At 49.7% G+C, this 16730-nt stretch overlaps 1 protein-coding gene across 1 annotated transcript; it reads right to left on the bottom strand.

Moving 5' to 3' along the window:
- Window positions 1–219: 219 nt before the first annotated feature.
- On the bottom strand, window positions 220–16670 carry LOC144099343 (piwi-like protein 1). Its single transcript, XM_077632606.1, has 6 exons — window positions 16467–16670; window positions 12251–13096; window positions 11737–11877; window positions 7558–8130; window positions 6117–6500; window positions 220–1038 (listed from the first exon to the last, which is right to left on the bottom strand). Exons 1-6 carry the CDS (start codon window positions 16668–16670, stop codon window positions 586–588), a joined length of 2601 nt encoding a protein of 866 aa, XP_077488732.1. The 3' UTR covers window positions 220–585.
- Window positions 16671–16730: the final 60 nt, after the last annotated feature.

Raw genomic sequence — 16730 nt, 5'->3', positions numbered from 1 at the left:
ATGTTGAACTAAACGAAAAAATAAAGCAGATATAATTGAAGCACAATGCATTACTCACCATTTCCGGAGAAAAGAAAACAGGCTTTCAGTCACCTTAAGAGCTCACAGAGGTTTTGAAAATGAATCTTGAAAAAAGTAAAATAGGGACTCAAATTGCACAAAACATATCGGATTCATTGCTCTCCTACGGTAAAGCGCAAAAAAATGTGCCATCTAGTACAGATGAACATTGAATCAGTGAGCTTTGCTGCCACGCAGCACCTCCTACAGCGAAAGCCTCAGGAATGAACCTTTCCACAATCATCTGACACGCCCTTCACATCGCCAGTGAGTTTTCACCTGAAAAATCAACCCCTACTAGAGAGCCATATTAAGGCTGAATCCCTCCCTGCTTCTATTAGACGCCGGCGATTCGTTCATGAACTGTCATAGGAACATGCGGTGGTCGATCACACACACCTGCTTAGCTTCTTTCCGTGCTCCTTAGATGCTGTGCGCAGGTGTCCAGATGGAGGCAGAGGGCGTAAACCTCCCTTCCCACCTTCCTCACACCGGTGAACGTCGGCAAACCACGAACGGTGCAGTTTAGAGGTAAAAGAGGGTAGAGGAGAGGCGCGGGTTGTGCTCCGCGTGCAGCGACTGGCCGGCCAGGAAGGCCAGCTTGTGGGCATACTGGCACGGGGCCGGCACGCGGATGGTGCCCGGCCAGTTGAAGTAGAGGTGCGTCAGCTTGTAGGCCAGGCGCTGCATGTGGTCCGGCTTGAGGCCCGTCGTGTCGTAGACGACGTTGTAGTGGGTCGGGGCCACGGTGCCCTGGCGCACGCTCTGCGACACCAGGAAGAAGTCGTAGCGCTCGAGGCGCGTCACCTCGCTGTCGACCACGGTGCCCGGCGGCGGGTTAGTCACGTGCTCACGGCTCGGCAGGAAGAAGCGCGTCGAGATGCGCTTGGTCACCACCACGAAGGCCAGCTTGTGGTTCACGCCAGGGAAGAGTCCTTGCAGCGAGGCCACGATCGGATTGATCTCCCACTCCATCACCTGCGCCGCGCACACCCGAGACACGCTTCAGTCGCGCCCACTGCCGCCACCAGCACCACCTGCCAGTGCATTTCTGCTGACAGCAGAGGGCATTGGAACTTACCAAAAAGTGATTGGACGACTGGTGGCTCAAAACTAGAGAGGTGACATACGGTTAAAAGTGCAGGACTGAAAACGGAGGATTGTGAGACCAATTTATAACACAGTTAAAAATGATTATAAGATCACTGCAGCACCCGCATTGGGGGAATTCGTGAGCAGACACTCCTCGCCCCTCATTGCCACTCTTTGCCTAAATTAAGCTTCATCATTGCCCATTTTGATTTTAAAAACTTTGTGCCACGCTTCGTTTCCAAATCTGGTGTCATGCGTCGCTCCGTCTCAAATTCCGGTTTTTCAAATTTGGCGGTACACATTAGCTCCGCCCATTTGCGGTGTTTTTGAATTTCGCGCCACTTTTGCCCCGGCCCCGCTCACTTTCTGAATATTTTGGCTCTAATAAATTACCCCACATGCACCTCATTATTTGCCCCAAGAGATTTTTTGATGCTGAATATTTTTGGCTCTAATAATTTACCCCACATGCACCTCATTATTTCCACTGCGAGATTTTTTGATGCTGAACGTTGTCGTGATGACAAGATCGTAATGACACGAAACCGCGAAAAATGTCATGCTATTTTTACCCATTACCGAAAAAAACCGAGCCGGAGCCAATTGCGCATGCGCTACCCAGGGCTCCAGCTAGCGGCATATAGTAACCAGGAGCTTCACCAGGAGCTTTCACTCAAGCTGCAGTGGCAGCCATGTATGTGTAGATTGATGAAACGTGGTGGAATCGCGCGCGTAAGTCGAATCTGCTTATCGCGACTTGCTCGGGATTCCAACATCGAATTTACATGTTGCACATCATACAGCCTCTGGCATCTCATGTGGAAACCACCAAAAACATTATGCTAAAACTTTCGAGTACCGCACTGTATTGCCGCGAGCCTGGTCTCCAGCAAGACGCGCATGCCTGTCACATACTTTCTAGCCATGATGACATCCTCATGGAAAATGGGCCGCCCACGCAGGTGCCATCTGCCAAATTTCAAATATCTGCACATTTTCTCATGCTATTCGGAACTTCCGGGAATCAAATCATTGCGTACGTACATGGCAGATGCTCAGAGCTCCAGCCTCTTGATTCCTAATCCTATTCTATTAGTGCGAAATTCAGCAAGCCTTGCGATAAAAAGTTACCGTCTTGAAGAAAATCGAAGTTTACTGTGGAATAATAGCTTTCTGTAATCACTACAACGCCTCGCCAAAAAGTTAAGCGTGGTCCACTACTGCACTTTCCTGCTTCATCACACTTGCAACACGCAGGCCGCATCATCTCCAGCGGACACGAAATGTAAAAATACCCGCGTAGTTTGCAATGTAAATGCAAGTTAAAGAACAGCTTGTAAATATGAGCCACCGGTGGTCTAAATTATCCTCGTGCCCTCCACTACACCATATCTCGCAGCTTTCATGCAGCTTTGGTACGCTCAGTGCCAAACGTTTTTAGGCGATTGAGTATACATCTCGTTCGGTCGAAAAGGCGTCGTCGTATTCGGCCCCTCATGTCGAAAATAATTGGGGCTGCGTAAAACAAATCTTACCGTGCCAAGCGTTTTCCGCACAATGTTCCGGATTGTCTCTTATGATTCAGCGTTTCGCGCAGCATAAATGTACTAAGTTCGAGCTTAGCTCGCGGCAGGAATTATACCCGGCGTTTTATAATCGGGCTGTGTAAAAACTCCTATCAAGCCAATTTGCGGTTCTACCGATCGACGATTCACTGGTGTGGGATAGGCGATGAGGAGTTAATGAAATAATTGAGTTCATTTGAAAAATTGGTATAATAAAGAAAAGAATAAAACGTAAGAAGCGGTGTTCAAAGACGTCAAATTTCTCTGAATGATCAGCTAATGCTTGACAATGCTAATTAAGACAATATAGGATGTGTAATTGATCAATTATTTATCTGAAACAATTGAAAAATAAAAATGCGTTCAAAGGTGTCAAACTGCTGAGAATGGAGAGCCTAACAAACTCCGCTGTCGCGTTACACCGTTAAAGCGAAGCTTACGTGTCCTCTCCAATTTTTTTAATGTGATAGAATTAAATGGGCCATGAACGGGAAAACTCGCCACCAGTTGTCTACGTGAAGCACCCACCTTAAAGGGGCTTCCCTCTCTCCACCCTCCACCTGTCAACTGTCCCCTTGCAGGGGAGAGGAGCAAGACGTGGGTCGATGAATGAGGATAAGCAGCAGACCCATGCTCAGAATACATAGCCTAACAAAGAACGATGTGTGCGAAATTGAAGCTTCCTGGATCCACTCCTTCTGGCATAGGTCGGGAAGAACAACGTGGCTCTCCACCGGTGGCTCTGTTCGAAACGGCCACCTTCCTGTGTAGAGGTATTCCTTACAAAAATTTCCTTTAGACAATCAATAGACTGACCGTAGACTTTTGTCTATAAAGTCTATAGACTGGTTATGGACAAATGCTATGGCCTGTTCATAGACTTCTGTCTATAATGTCTATAGACTCTGTGGACAAATGCTAGAGAAAAGTCTGTAGGCAATATTAATCATATAGGCAGTCTATACACATTCTATATGTTTATGACCATACACATTTAGTTGACTTTTTTTCTGTACACTGCCTATAGAGTATGAATAGACAAAACATATATATCTTTAGGAAACAACAGTCTCTATAACATGTTTATAGACTATCTATAGAAAATTTTTGTAAAGGATATCGCATAACCACTCCCGCACTGCGCCGGTAGTGGTACGAGGACTCGCCGCAATCTCAGATTTTGCATAGAAAACAACTGGAGTAGACTTGGTAGTGGAAGACAATGGACTCAGAATTGGAATAGAAATATAATTATAATAAAATGAAAACAGAAATATACTGGTGAGGCAAAGAAGAATGCTGTCAAATTTCCTCACTCCAACTGATCGCTCCAAAATGTTTTTTTTTCTTCCCAGCTACGAAACACGCTATAGCAAAAATTTATCAATAACTTGAAGTTTTACAGAGCCAATATGACGAAGTCTGTCTCGCCAGGTCATTTTAGCAACCCGCGAAATGCTTGCCGAGATGCAATGGATCGTCGCGCCCATGTATTTATTACCAGTGATGACAAACGCCACAAAACAGGTCAATCATGTTATTATCTAGATAGATGGTTAGACAAATTCTTTCTGCGACGTTAAATGGCCTGCTCAGGCGGGAGAGATAAGATGATGGGACGCCAGCACCATACAAGCAAATTAGTTTTTGAGGCCATACGGTGCCATGTACCAGGCCATAGTCACGCCTTCGAAATTCGATTTTCTGAAAGTGCAAACAGAAGGTGGGTGTGCTTATCGACCAGTAAATGTTGAAAACTCTTAAGAACTGACACCCCCTGCCAAGAACTCCTGCTGACAGTAGTAGACTTTCGATGTATTTCTGCTGAAAGTCGAGAGAAACTCTACTGAAATGTTTTGAGGGGATGACCTTAGCATCGGCCAGCTACGTATCTCTCATTGAGCCTCTCCGAATAACCACAAAGGTTATGTAGCAAGCGATTACAATTTAGCTAGGCAGCTTATCTGTACACCTGATTCGCTTGTATTTGGATGTTTATGGTTCATGGATTGCATGGGTTTAAGGTAACAAAGAGAGTTACGCTAAGAGGGACGCCATACTGAAGGGCTCCGGAAATCTCGCATGTTCGCCACCACTGCAGTTACAGCGCAAAATGCCTGCACTACGAACCTTAATTACACTACTCATGCACCTACATTATTTGACTATATTTACATAATACTGCAGATGTCGAATGGTCCAGGAAGGATGGGCAAAAACTAGAAAGATTCGGCATTCGTAAAGCCAAGAAATAACATTACAGTTCAATGGTCACGGTACAAATATTGGAGAGAACATTTAAGCTCCGCCTTAACGATATGACGCGAAAGAAAAAGGTTGATTCCCATATATGCAGAAGGTCATTTTATACTTTCATAGAAACATGGCACTCCTCATACCCATCCTGGCGCAGTGGTGCAGCGGTTAAGCAGTGAGAAACGTGGCTGCGCCCTTCTGCGCCCCATGTTTCTCTTTTCGAGCAACCAATCATTAACTGCCATCTGCGATGATGGGTAGCTTGCTCTTTATCCGGTAGGCAGGTTGCGACGACGCCTCAAGGCCACGTGAACTAGATGGCCCACCTGCCTCCTGGGTTGCTCTGTGGGCACCACCTGCCAGAGTCATGCTCGTGACTTTACTTACGTTTGTCAAGGACGCGTCCGTATGCAATGAAAGTCAAATTCACCAAAACAGTTACCACGTGACCACGGTACATTACAGCGAAAGTGTGTGCGTAGCGCCCGAATAGATACCTATACTTTCGACTCATTATATAAGTGCTAGTATTGCGCCATCATTTGAATACATTCTAGGGGCCACCAGCTTGATGGAGAATGTTAATAGTGGTGCCAAATGACTTGACACGTTCCGGAGGACAAAACTGAAAATTGAGGTGAAGCCCAAAACACGTGCGAGATTCGCAGCGACGACCTTCTCGTCCCAAACCGTACAATCCAAGGATGTTCAGGCGACAATTGCGGCCGAACCGCCTGTCGGAAGGGGTCCCGGTTGGTGTCAAACGATTCATCCTGTTGTACTGCACACGTTTAAATATTCATTATCTCCCATAACGAGGAAATATACCTGATATAGCGAAGCTGGCTATAAACTGCAACAGTAGTGCAAAATCCATGAGGTAGACGGCGCTGCTTGCGTCTCAGAAGGGATGTTTCCGGAAACGAAACATTCGCGAACGTTCGTATTTACTCTTAACGTTTGCTGAGCACGCCGATGCAAATACAGAGCTCCCGTTGCTAACACTCTAAGTCGAACACTGGGGCAGCGTTGGCGGAGAATGTTTTCGCTCACAACTATAACGCCGGGTGTCCTGGGTAACGAGGCCCCTGACGCTGTCGCGTTAAAACTGCAGGTAAACAGAGTACCACGATAAACGCTCACCTGGGGGATCTGTCCGTCGGACACCCCGTCGCGATAGAAAATGATGCGGTCGGGAGAGGCACCATCGTTGCACTGCGAGTACTTGCGCAGTGCATCGCGCAGCAGCGAAGGGAGTGATTTGGCCAGCCCCTCGTGGGTGTCGTGGAAGCAGACGCGCTGGTACCAGCGCGTCAGACTCTTGTTAATGCTGGCCACGAAGGCACCCGCAGAGCGATTGGGCGTGCTCGAGTCTGGGTAGGTGTCGTAGCCGATCACCATGGTGCTGACCAGCGGGATCTCCAGGCACCAGGCCTCGCCGCCCAGCTTGCAGTTAAGCTGCACCGCCACCTTGGTGGCCACCGAGTGGATGTTCCTGCGGTTGCCGATGGTCCGGGCGAGGATAACCTGGAAAGTGTACAGAAAACAATGAGTGCCATCGTCACCATTATGCACTGTACTGCATTTGCCATGAATTTGCTTTCCTCAGTCTACTTGCCTTATCTGACCCTACAACTCCTTGCTACGTTAACACTTACATACACGTCGACCAACTTTCACACCTAGACAACCCTCGCATCGTTCCTGGCGTAAGTGTTTACAGCGCAGGGAAAAGAGGCAACAGCTAATCTTGTATCGATGTCCGGACCCCGTAGAGTGTCTGTTACGGGTCCAATTGGACTTATTTTTGGAAATGTGGCGGAGAGTTTGAAGGATCCTTCACTCCCAACACCGGTTGGCCCGGTATGGCACTACCTCCGGGATCGCCCTTGTCTTTACCGCGTCTTTACTATCCTGTCTTCCTATCCCATCTTTCAACTCTCCTACTATCTGCACGTGGTAGCGATTGTGGCTCGGCTTGAGCCAGTGAGCAGGCCTGTGCAATTTCCTTTTCTTTCTTCCTGGCAACAACAGAAAGACAGATAATCTTGACAGTAATACAGATTACAGCACGACCAACTGGACAGTGAAGCTCTTGGCCAGAGAATTGCTCGGTGCTCACCACGTGAAACGAAGTGATTGTTCTCTTTGCGCACAGCGTTCTCGCCAGTTATGGCCCATTGGAGCCTCCATTTATAGAAACGAAACAAACCGAAGAACAACTGAAATGAGCTAATTCTAAATTATTTGAGTCCTGAAAAAGCACACCACACCATTTCCCTATTTTCCTTACAAAGGGCAAAGGGAACACATATTCCAACTGATTGCAATTGTGTTTCAAGAAAGCTGGGCTCGGTGCTCTGTAATGATCATAATAATACAATCAAATACAATATACAGGATGCCAGAGTTCTGCAGAAAAAGCTGTCATGAAGACCACTTGACGAAGCCACAGGCCTCCTGTACACTGGTCATCTTACAGTATACAAAAACAGACTCGTGATAAGTCTTGAAAGTGAATCCAGAGTTTGTACTGTATCTCGCTCCCCACTTCGGGCGACAAAGAACAATAGCCTCGGCTGACCTGTGTGTGGAGGCCGAGGTCGACGCAGGCCTCCTTCTTGATTATGTCGTAGCGGTCCTTTCGGCTGTTGGGAAGCACAATCAAAGCCAGCTCAATATTGCCCCCACTGGTTAGCTGGCGCAGGGCATACACGAAGCCTGAGGGCCGGTCGTCGTCCAGCAGCACCAGGCGCGGTTGCCTGATCTTGACGCCCATGGGCGGGCACACGGACATCAGGGTGCGCACGAACTGTGTCACGTTGGCCTCCTCGCACCGGTGGCAGAGGACAATCCACGACTCGACGGCGACGGCCACGTGCAGCGGCCGGTCGCGCGTCTCGCGCGAGAAGTCGGCCGTGGCCGCGCTGTAGCGGTACGTGTTGCTGCCCTGCATCACCTTCTCGGGCTGCAGCACGCGGGCGTCGATTTTGACGAGTGAGTCGTCGAATCGGATACCCCAGCGGTCCATATCGTTGCGGATAGCCTCGTTGTTGTTGATGCGCTCCATGAACACGAGCAGGTTCCGCCAGCGTTTGGAAGGCTCCACGCGTGTGTGCTGAGCCATGTCCCGCATCACGGTCACGTTGGCCCGCATCTGCGAGGGAATTATGGGCCCATTAGACAGCAATTGCGGTTTGCGGTCTATGGCCGCCCCTAAGCAATTAACTCAGGCTATGAGGGACGCCGTAGTGGAGGGTCTTCGGATAATTTCAGCCACCTTGAGTTCGTTAACGTGCGCTGACAATGCGCGGTACGCGAGCCTCCACAAATTCGCCTCCATCGAAATGCGACCGCTGCGGCAGGGATCGAGCCCGTGTCTTTCAGGTCAGCAGGCGAGCACCATAACCAGTCAGCCACGCGGCTTGCGGACAGCGGCACTTCTCTGGGTAGCTCCAATGGTTCAGAGTTCGCCAATGATTTTCGGTCGGGTCCCGGAAGGCCCGTATACCCATTATATTCTAAACCAGTTTTAAAAATAGTGCAAACTAGATTTTGTAGGAGCACATATGTACTCTTAGCGACCACGACACAGCGCTGGGTCCGTATTCTGCAAGTTGCCACCAAGTGCATACAACCATGTGGGCATGGCTTAAACTGGGCGCACTTTATGGTTCTACAAGGGACGTAAAAGATGCTGACACCTTCCCGTCCCCAAGACCGTTGCTCCAAAAACGTTTGTAGCGCCTTCAAATCAATTGGGACCAAAACCTTATGAAGAAGATGCACAAACCCCCAATTCAGCTTTCCATCCTTTCAATAATAATTTCAGGTTTTCAGTAGATACCAAGTCCTATGCATTTTGCAGTACCATTTCGTAATGCAGTAAAACCTTGTCAAGTCAGCTCAGGGTGTACTCGCATGAGCAATACGTGTGCTTAGGAAGTTGCAGCACGATATTTCCCGCCTCCGCTTCCATTGAGCCTCATATCTTGATGCCCGATCACGGCGCAGCGGCTTATCGTGAACGTTTCGGTTAACGCGTACCAATCACGGAAAACGCTGAAGGAATATCTCGTAGCACACCCACGAGTACGCTACGCATTGTAAGGAAGCAAGCTTCACGGGTAATACGTCGATACGGATACAGCGTAGCACGCTTGAAGCTACTGACACACTCGGAGAGCGAGCACTTATGTGACCTAACAAAGCACCTCTCCTTCGCCCGCGGGGTGGGAGGAAAGAGAGCGAATCTCCGGATGCTTACCACCGCGGAACATAACGCCTGCGAAGTGCTCGTAAAAGTTTATATTGGAGGGGTACTCTAGAAACTGTCGCCTTTTGCTTGCTTAGAGACAGACAGTACATTTGAGGCGTCAATACAGCGTTGTCCGATAGGGACACTGCTGCCTCTGTCGAAACGCCATCGAGGAATTTTAAGACGGGCTTCGCCTGTTCAACCAAAACGGCGGCCGAGGCCGAGCAGAGAAATCAGCCGGCGTCTAGTGGGGAAATTTAGAGCCGATTGAAACGCCCTGGAAGATGCGCTAGAATAGCCTCGATGCATATAACAGAATTACGAATTTATGTGGTCATGCGCGAATAAAAATGACAGAGAATTTTCGCCTAAATTCTATAAATGTGGAAAAGCAGAACTGCGTAAACCTTAGCCACTCAGATGCAACTGCATGAAAAGACACGGCACGGCATGAGCGATTGCTCATGTGACTCCGACCCTGATGGCTGTCGCGCGCTGTGAGCAGGGACGGCGGAGCGCGCTGGTGACGCTTTATGCCTGAGAGCATTGGCCAAGCGGTGGCGCTAGGTCTGTAAATGATAGCGGCACCGTCGGCAGTGATGGCACAAAGCCACAAACAGCGCAAGATCTTGCTCCAGGATAACCCATCATAATAGTGTTTCCAGACTAAAACGGAAGAGTACGGTATTTGGGGTTTAACATCCCATAGCAACACAAGCCATGAGGGATGCCGTAATAGCGGGATTAAAATAATTTAAATCACCTGGGTGTCTAACAGCGTCCGCGTGTTCCATCCTTGATGCCATTACCCTAATATTGACGCAGTACAAGGGCAATATGATAGTAATATGACGTAACCTGAAAAACACGTCAGGTGTCGCCACGCAGCTGTCACGGCCGCGTTTCGGGCTGGAATCAATCGGCGCGTACCGAAGTGAACCTGCCCGTTCCGTGGACACTTTCGGAATACACCCTCAAGTGTCCACGCCACGAAGCAAAATATCAATCGCAAATTGAGGGAGTTTAAGCTCCGCATTTAATGTCGACCACCCGGGATTCTTTAACGCCCTCTCACATCGCGCAGTACATGGACACGTTCCACGTTTCGCCGACATTGAAGCGCGCAGCCTTGAGGCCAGGTCTGAGGGCTCAGTAGCCGAGCGCTCTAACCACAGGCCAACCGCGGAGGGTGGGGTAGCATAACATTCACAGCAGACGCACTCTACCCTAAACAGGACGACTGGTACTTCAGCAGAGCAGACCGGCGCATTCGATAGACGACATCGCGAATGACGGTGGCAGATGGTAAAAATGAACTGCGACAGCTATGTTCCCGTTGTCCCGAGCGCTCTCCTGGCTCTTATCCTGTAAGCAACTGGTGGCACTTATTCTATAAAAGCTCACTAAGCAGAGCTACCCTGAAAAGCTTAACCACTTAATCAGCGAAAGCTGTCATTCCTTTCGTTTAGCTCTGCATTTGACCCTGGAATCTACTTTGTCAATCATAAGCGGTAGAAAAATGCGGTTTTCCTCCGTTCCAGGGCCCCCTTGCGACCACTGGCGTTGGCCGGTGGTTCTCACAACCTTCTTTGCGTGACAATTCAAGGAGTCGCAGATAAAAAAGGGATATTCTCCTCACTGCACTGTGGAGCCGCTCACTCCATTGTCATGAGAATCGGCCGACGCTGTTGGCTGGAAGGAAAACCTTTGACGGGCAGAAGCCGCTTCGTTCTTGAGGTGTATCCGACTGCAGCCGTGGTCATATGAATAAGTGAAATCTGATCTAGCGACCTATCACCTCCCACATTCTCTGCCGTTCCTCTCCTACTTGCCCTCCTCCTCTCCGCTTATGCGAAAAGCTGGATTTCCCTCCTTGCAATCCGCAACCTGTCAACTGTGTTCAGCAGGTAACAATTGAATTGAATTGCATTAAGCTCCTAAGGCTGACGCTGTTGTAGATCACGCGGTAGAATGCAGGGCTTTATGGCCAAACTACATCTATATATCACCTGCCACTTTAACAGCTGACGCTGGCAAAAAAGAGACAAACAGCCGTATACGTTTCGAACAGCCATATAGGCATTGTTGGTCTATAGTTCCTAGCTCTATGGCTGGAAGATTAGAATTGCCATGAGGTTTGTCATTTGACAAATTGACAAACGTTTAGGTATGCCGCGCATTAAAAGAGAACGAAGGTTGACTGTTACGCTGTTCAACATAGCACACTTTCCGCTTTCCGCACCGCGCCGTCACTGTAGAGCCCCTTTTCGTCGTGCCGCTGCACCTCATCCTCTACACCACACTGCGTAGTATTTGCAAGTATTCAAGCTCGCCGTGTGGCGCATCAATGCCCTGATCCCTCCCCGCCTCCTCCTTAACCCCCCCCCCCCCTCTAGGCTGTGCGGACATCTACGGCCAAGTCACAAAAACAGGTGTTAGACCCATTATAAACAGCGGCCGCTGTAGAAAAGGTCAAACAGCACTACATTCGAACCAACTGCCTACCTCGTCAGTGAGTCCCGTCAGGACACACAGCTCCGGCACCAGGTAGATGTTTTGCGTGCGGCCGGCGCGCAAATCCTTTTCCTTGGGACGGCACACCAGCAGGGGCTGGCGCATGTCGCGAATGCGCTTCTCGTAATGGTCCTGCACAAGGCATCGCCCAAAGACAGACGGTGTCGGTCGTACCTGCAGCTATACTGCTAAGCGCACAAACTCTCACATACACTGGGCTTTGCAACACATGGATAAATGTTTGTGAGGCAACGAAATGATCTCAATAACAGATAGCTAGTTGTTTGGCACAGAAAAACGACATCAAAGGAAGGAAAACGTGATAGAGTCAGAGGCGGCTGAGCCAGGTAAAGAGACAAAGTTGGAAAAATTCGGGGACCACTTCGGAGTGGACCCTCCTGGCATAATACATTGGAAGAACTATCTGATGTGATGATGACCACGCCATCAGTTAATTCACCACTTTGCACAGAACCTATACCATGGCACTAGTAGCAACACGTACCCGGTAGTAGTCGGCATACGTCTTGGGCCCCTCCTTGGTTTCAAAGGTGCAGGCCGGGTTCTTGTCCCAGTCAATGTCGTCCACCCTGTAGGTCTTGTTGTTGTAGGGTGTCATCACAATGCAGCCGGCCACCCGTTTCACGCACTCGTCCTTGTAGTTCGGGACGTGCTGGATCTGAGACATGAGGTCGAAGACGCTGTCGCGACGCAGCACCTTGTACAGCGTGTCCGTCACCAACATGACGCCCGACTCGTACTGACCGATGGCCGCGACGAGCCCCTGCCACAGCTCGAGCCCGTACTGAGGTATGCTCGCCACAGCGCGCCTGTCGAAGAAGTGCCGGTTGATCTGCACGAAGTCCAGGCGCTCCAGGTTGCGGCGCATCTGCGTGTTGAACAGGCGCAGCAGCTCCGGGTCTAACGGGGCCAGTTCCTGGACCCACTTGAAGCGGACGCAGGTGATCACGCCGTCGGTGCGCCGCTGCGATATTACCTCGGTGATGTCCTGGTCCAGCCGCTTGGGCGACTTCAAGTCAGACATGCCGTCGAACACGAGGCACTTATCGAACATGTGCATGAAGTCCACGAGCAGGGCGCGCCGCATGCGACTAGACTCCACCGTCGGCGTGAACTCCACGTGGTACTTGTGTATGCAGCATTGGGGCATGGAAAGCAGCCGGAAGTAGTTGGCCAGAACCTTAATCGGGCTGCCCGAAGTGCCCCTCTTGTTATCTATCTGCACAGGCCGCGTTTCGATGACGGCGAACTCGTCGCGGCGACGCCGGGTCTCTGGGCGGCCGCAGTCGCCATTCTCGGCCGGTGTGACGGCCGCTGCAAACTGGAACTGCTGCAAGCAGACATAAAGAGAAAAGGAGGGAGACAGCTTTGCACACAAAGCTGGCGCACACAATACGAATATACTTAAATTTACAAGAATGCACTAAATCTGCTTAAGAGCGCAATTACGAAACCCTTCCCCTGTCCTCTGTTTCTTCCCTCCATTTTTCATCCGCAGCGGTGGCTGAGCGATTAGAGCGCTCGATTATCTTGCCGGAGTACCCTGGTTCGATTAGTCATGGACAGTCGCGTTTCGGTGAAGGCGAAATGCAAAAGGCGCCTCTGTGCTGTGCGAAGTCGGTGCAAGTTAAAGATCCCAGGCTGGTAAATATTATTCCGGAGATCTCCTAATGGAACCTCTTACTTCCTTTCTTCTTCTACTCCCTCTATCACTTCCCTTACAGCGTGTTAGTGTGTGCGCCGATGTATGTGAGACAGTTGCTTCGTCATTTCATTATGTCAAAAATCAACTATCCCTCTATTTTTCAATATTTTTATTATTCGTCGTCATTTCTGTTAACTTTTACTATTTCATTTTTGTATTTTGTAATTTTTGTTTTTATTTCTCTGTATATATTTTAACCATTTCTATCTTATTTCATTGCGTATACTTTAACTGCTTGTGAACTGTTGCGTAGCTTTTTACATTTATTTACCACACAACTTAAGATTGACAGTTCGTGCTAAAAATTTCTGTCCACGACATCCGTCCACGGCACTCATGAGCGAAGATAGGCTTACGCCTTAACTCATACTACTGTTGAGGTGATCAACGAGGTGATGTTTAATACTGCAACAACCCGTACAACCCTCACATCAGACACGCACAGATGTTAAAACACTCCTAATCTTTTTGACTGCCGGAAACAGGTCCGAGCAGTATGACTGCCAACCACATCAAACTGAGGCTCTAAAACGCGAAAAGTGCCTACAGTGTGGACATCGCATATTAAAAGGCTAAGAACAACTTTCTGTCGCAGCTGCACTTGTGCAGCCACCCTTCCTGAACAAGCGCCGCATCCCTGCACCCCGTGGTGCTACCACATCGGAGGGGACCACCCCCTTTCAATACAAGGTGCTCTGTCCGACAGCGAAGGACCGAGTTTGTATACAGGTGGCCTATAGTCACTGATGTCATCTTCGCTGAACGCTGGACCGTATCCTTGCAACCGACACCCATTTTGACGCGCAAAAGCCACAACCTCATCCTACATCACTCCATAGCACTCCGGCCCCATCCTCCCCTGGACACAGATCGGAAGGGGCACCGACACTCGACCTGCCTCATACGGCAACTTGGGTCTTCCGTCATACAGAAACTTGGGCCAGACTAGAACGATTTCCACTGCAAATAACCTCACCGCAATCCCCTTCCCGATCACATCCAACACCCGCGCCGCGGAACAAGCGGACAGCAGCTGAGGTCTTACCATCCAATCCCACGTTCATTGATTGGAAAGCTCACCTTGTTCTAGTGCGGGAGGCCCAAGTCAACAACTGCTCAGCCAGGTGTCATCCTCAGCCAGGAACCATCCTGGCCCTCTCTCTGTCCTTGTACCACCCAAGCTAACTTCATCCAACCACCCTTCATCAAGTACTTGCCTCGAACAGCAATGAGCCGCATTTAAGGTGTGTTTGGCATCATGCAAACAACAAATTTCGTGCATAACGCAAGGCATAACCAGCCTGAAATCAATGGTCGCGACCATTCTCAAAGTCATCAATCCTCTCGTCTCCCGCATTTTCAGGAGGCGATCTATAATTTTTGAGGACACAGGAAAGACTGGGATAGGAGGGCAATTTGTTTATGTAGTCACGCCGGCCTCCTTTATGTATAACTATGACTTTAGCTATCTTCATGCTATGAGTGAATTAAATCTTCCTTACACAGCAACAACTCACATGGCTCGCTTCTACCTAAACAATTTACACGAAGCTTCTCTCCACCTCCCCAGTCAAAATCAGACTACATGACAACGGTCTCTTCCTACCTCTTACCTGCCTTCCTGGCGTTCTCCGGAAGCGACAAATTGCATAATTATCCGGCGCCTTCCAAGGGACGCTTGGCTACTTCATCAATTCAGCCTTTCCCCATTCGATCTCTCTCATCACGTTACCAACCCCCGTCTCATCTAACCTGGAGTTTGTCCCCTCCCCCATCGCATGACATCAAGGCTAGACGAAGACAGGCGGCTTGTACGCGCGACACATCACACAACTCCGTGCCGCAACCAGACGGTGGCGTACAATGAGGCGGTGGTCTTATATTCACACAGACTGGGCGCTACAACAAGCATTATGTGTACAGCGCCACACGCTCACGTCTCACATATACACCTCCAGCCCATACGGTCAATCTCCTAATGCTTAAAACCTGGAAACAATCCCAGCTGTGCACACCATACAGTCATTCACTCAGTTACCCCAGCATCAGTATACACAATATACACGGGCAATGTGGATATGCTATTCTTTGTCTTCCAAAGCGAACAATCCCGGCGGACCTATACGACGACCTCAGTGAGGCCGTGCATACCCCCGGCACGGTGACAGTTAGGCCGATTTCTGGCCATGCTGGGACCGCAGGAAAGGAGGTCTCATCATTTTGCCCGCGAAAACATGGCAAAGGTGACATCTGCGCACCACGGCACCATCTTAGCGTAGAAAAGCTCCATTTCCAGTTGAAGCATCTTCTCGTCATTAGATTAATGCGCTAAGACGTTTAATGTATACGGGCGAACTTTGGCAAGTTGTCTTCTTTGTCACCACTGTGAAATGGCGGATTGAGGGCCAACTGAGGGTTTATCTTTATTTCATTATCTAGAGTTAAAGAATTTGAGAGCGACATGCATATGCGATTAGTTCAGAGCAACGCTTTTAAGTTCTTGAGTAGCACTACGACGCGAATCCCAGTTAACGGGCCTTTAACAGGTGTTGTTATAAATTGACTCCGATTGCATATTCTTCCGCTCTCTCAATACTTTGCACATTCCGCGTTCACCCTCCCCTGTCTACGGTAACAGCTCTTCGGACGGTTTTCCGGGACAGCCATATTTCAGTTGCGAATTACTACTACTACGACGCAAAACCCAGGAGTGCTGCCGCGGTGCCCAGTGGTTATGGAGCTCGGCTGCTGACCCGAAAGACGCGGGTTGGATCCCGTCCGCCATGGTCGAATTTCCATGAACGCGAAATTCTAGAGGCCCGTGTACTGTGCGATGTTAGTGCACATTAAAGAACCCGAGGTCGCCAAACTTTCCGGAGCCCTTCACTGCGCTCATAGCCTCAGGCGCTTTGAGACGTTAAACCACATTGACCTTGGCCTAAAACATAGGCAACGGCCCTTTAAGATCTGTCGCTGTAAACAAGAGATAACTTACCTGCGGTACCACAGCTGAAGGGGCCATCGCCGCCATCTGCTGGAGGTGCGCCCCGTGTCCGATGGCCATGCTGTCGATGGAGAACGACAGGCCCTCCACGCTGTCGAGGGCGGGCATCGACGGCGCCACCGAAGGCACCGGCAAGGGCACCGTCGCAGGCCCCAAAACACCAGGCGTCCTTGGCAAAGCCGCTGGCGGCGCCATGGCAGCAGGAAATTGAGGCACCGTAGGTGCCGCCTGTGCTCCGGGCAGTACGACCACAGC

The sequence above is a fragment of the Amblyomma americanum genome, chromosome 1 (genome assembly GCF_052857255.1).
Source record: "Amblyomma americanum isolate KBUSLIRL-KWMA chromosome 1, ASM5285725v1, whole genome shotgun sequence".
In the NCBI taxonomy this organism is placed as follows: Eukaryota; Metazoa; Arthropoda; class Arachnida; order Ixodida; family Ixodidae; genus Amblyomma; species Amblyomma americanum.
The sequence above is the reverse complement of the archived record's forward strand: the minus strand, read 5'-3'. Positions and strand labels throughout refer to the sequence as shown.

Bases quoted from the DNA above. Each gene is read 5' to 3' on its own strand.
- LOC144099343 (XM_077632606.1), bottom strand. From the start codon at position 16,670: ATGGCGCCGCCAGCGGCTTTGCCAAGGACGCCTGGTGTTTTGGGGCCT. The intron at 13,097-16,466 runs GTAAGTTATCTC...GTCTGCTTGCAG, and splicing joins CTTCAGCTGTGGTACCGCAG to CAGTTCCAGTTTGCAGCGGC. The intron at 6,501-7,557 runs GTCAGCCGAGGC...TACACTTTCCAG, and splicing joins ACCTCGGCCTCCACACACAG to GTTATCCTCGCCCGGACCAT.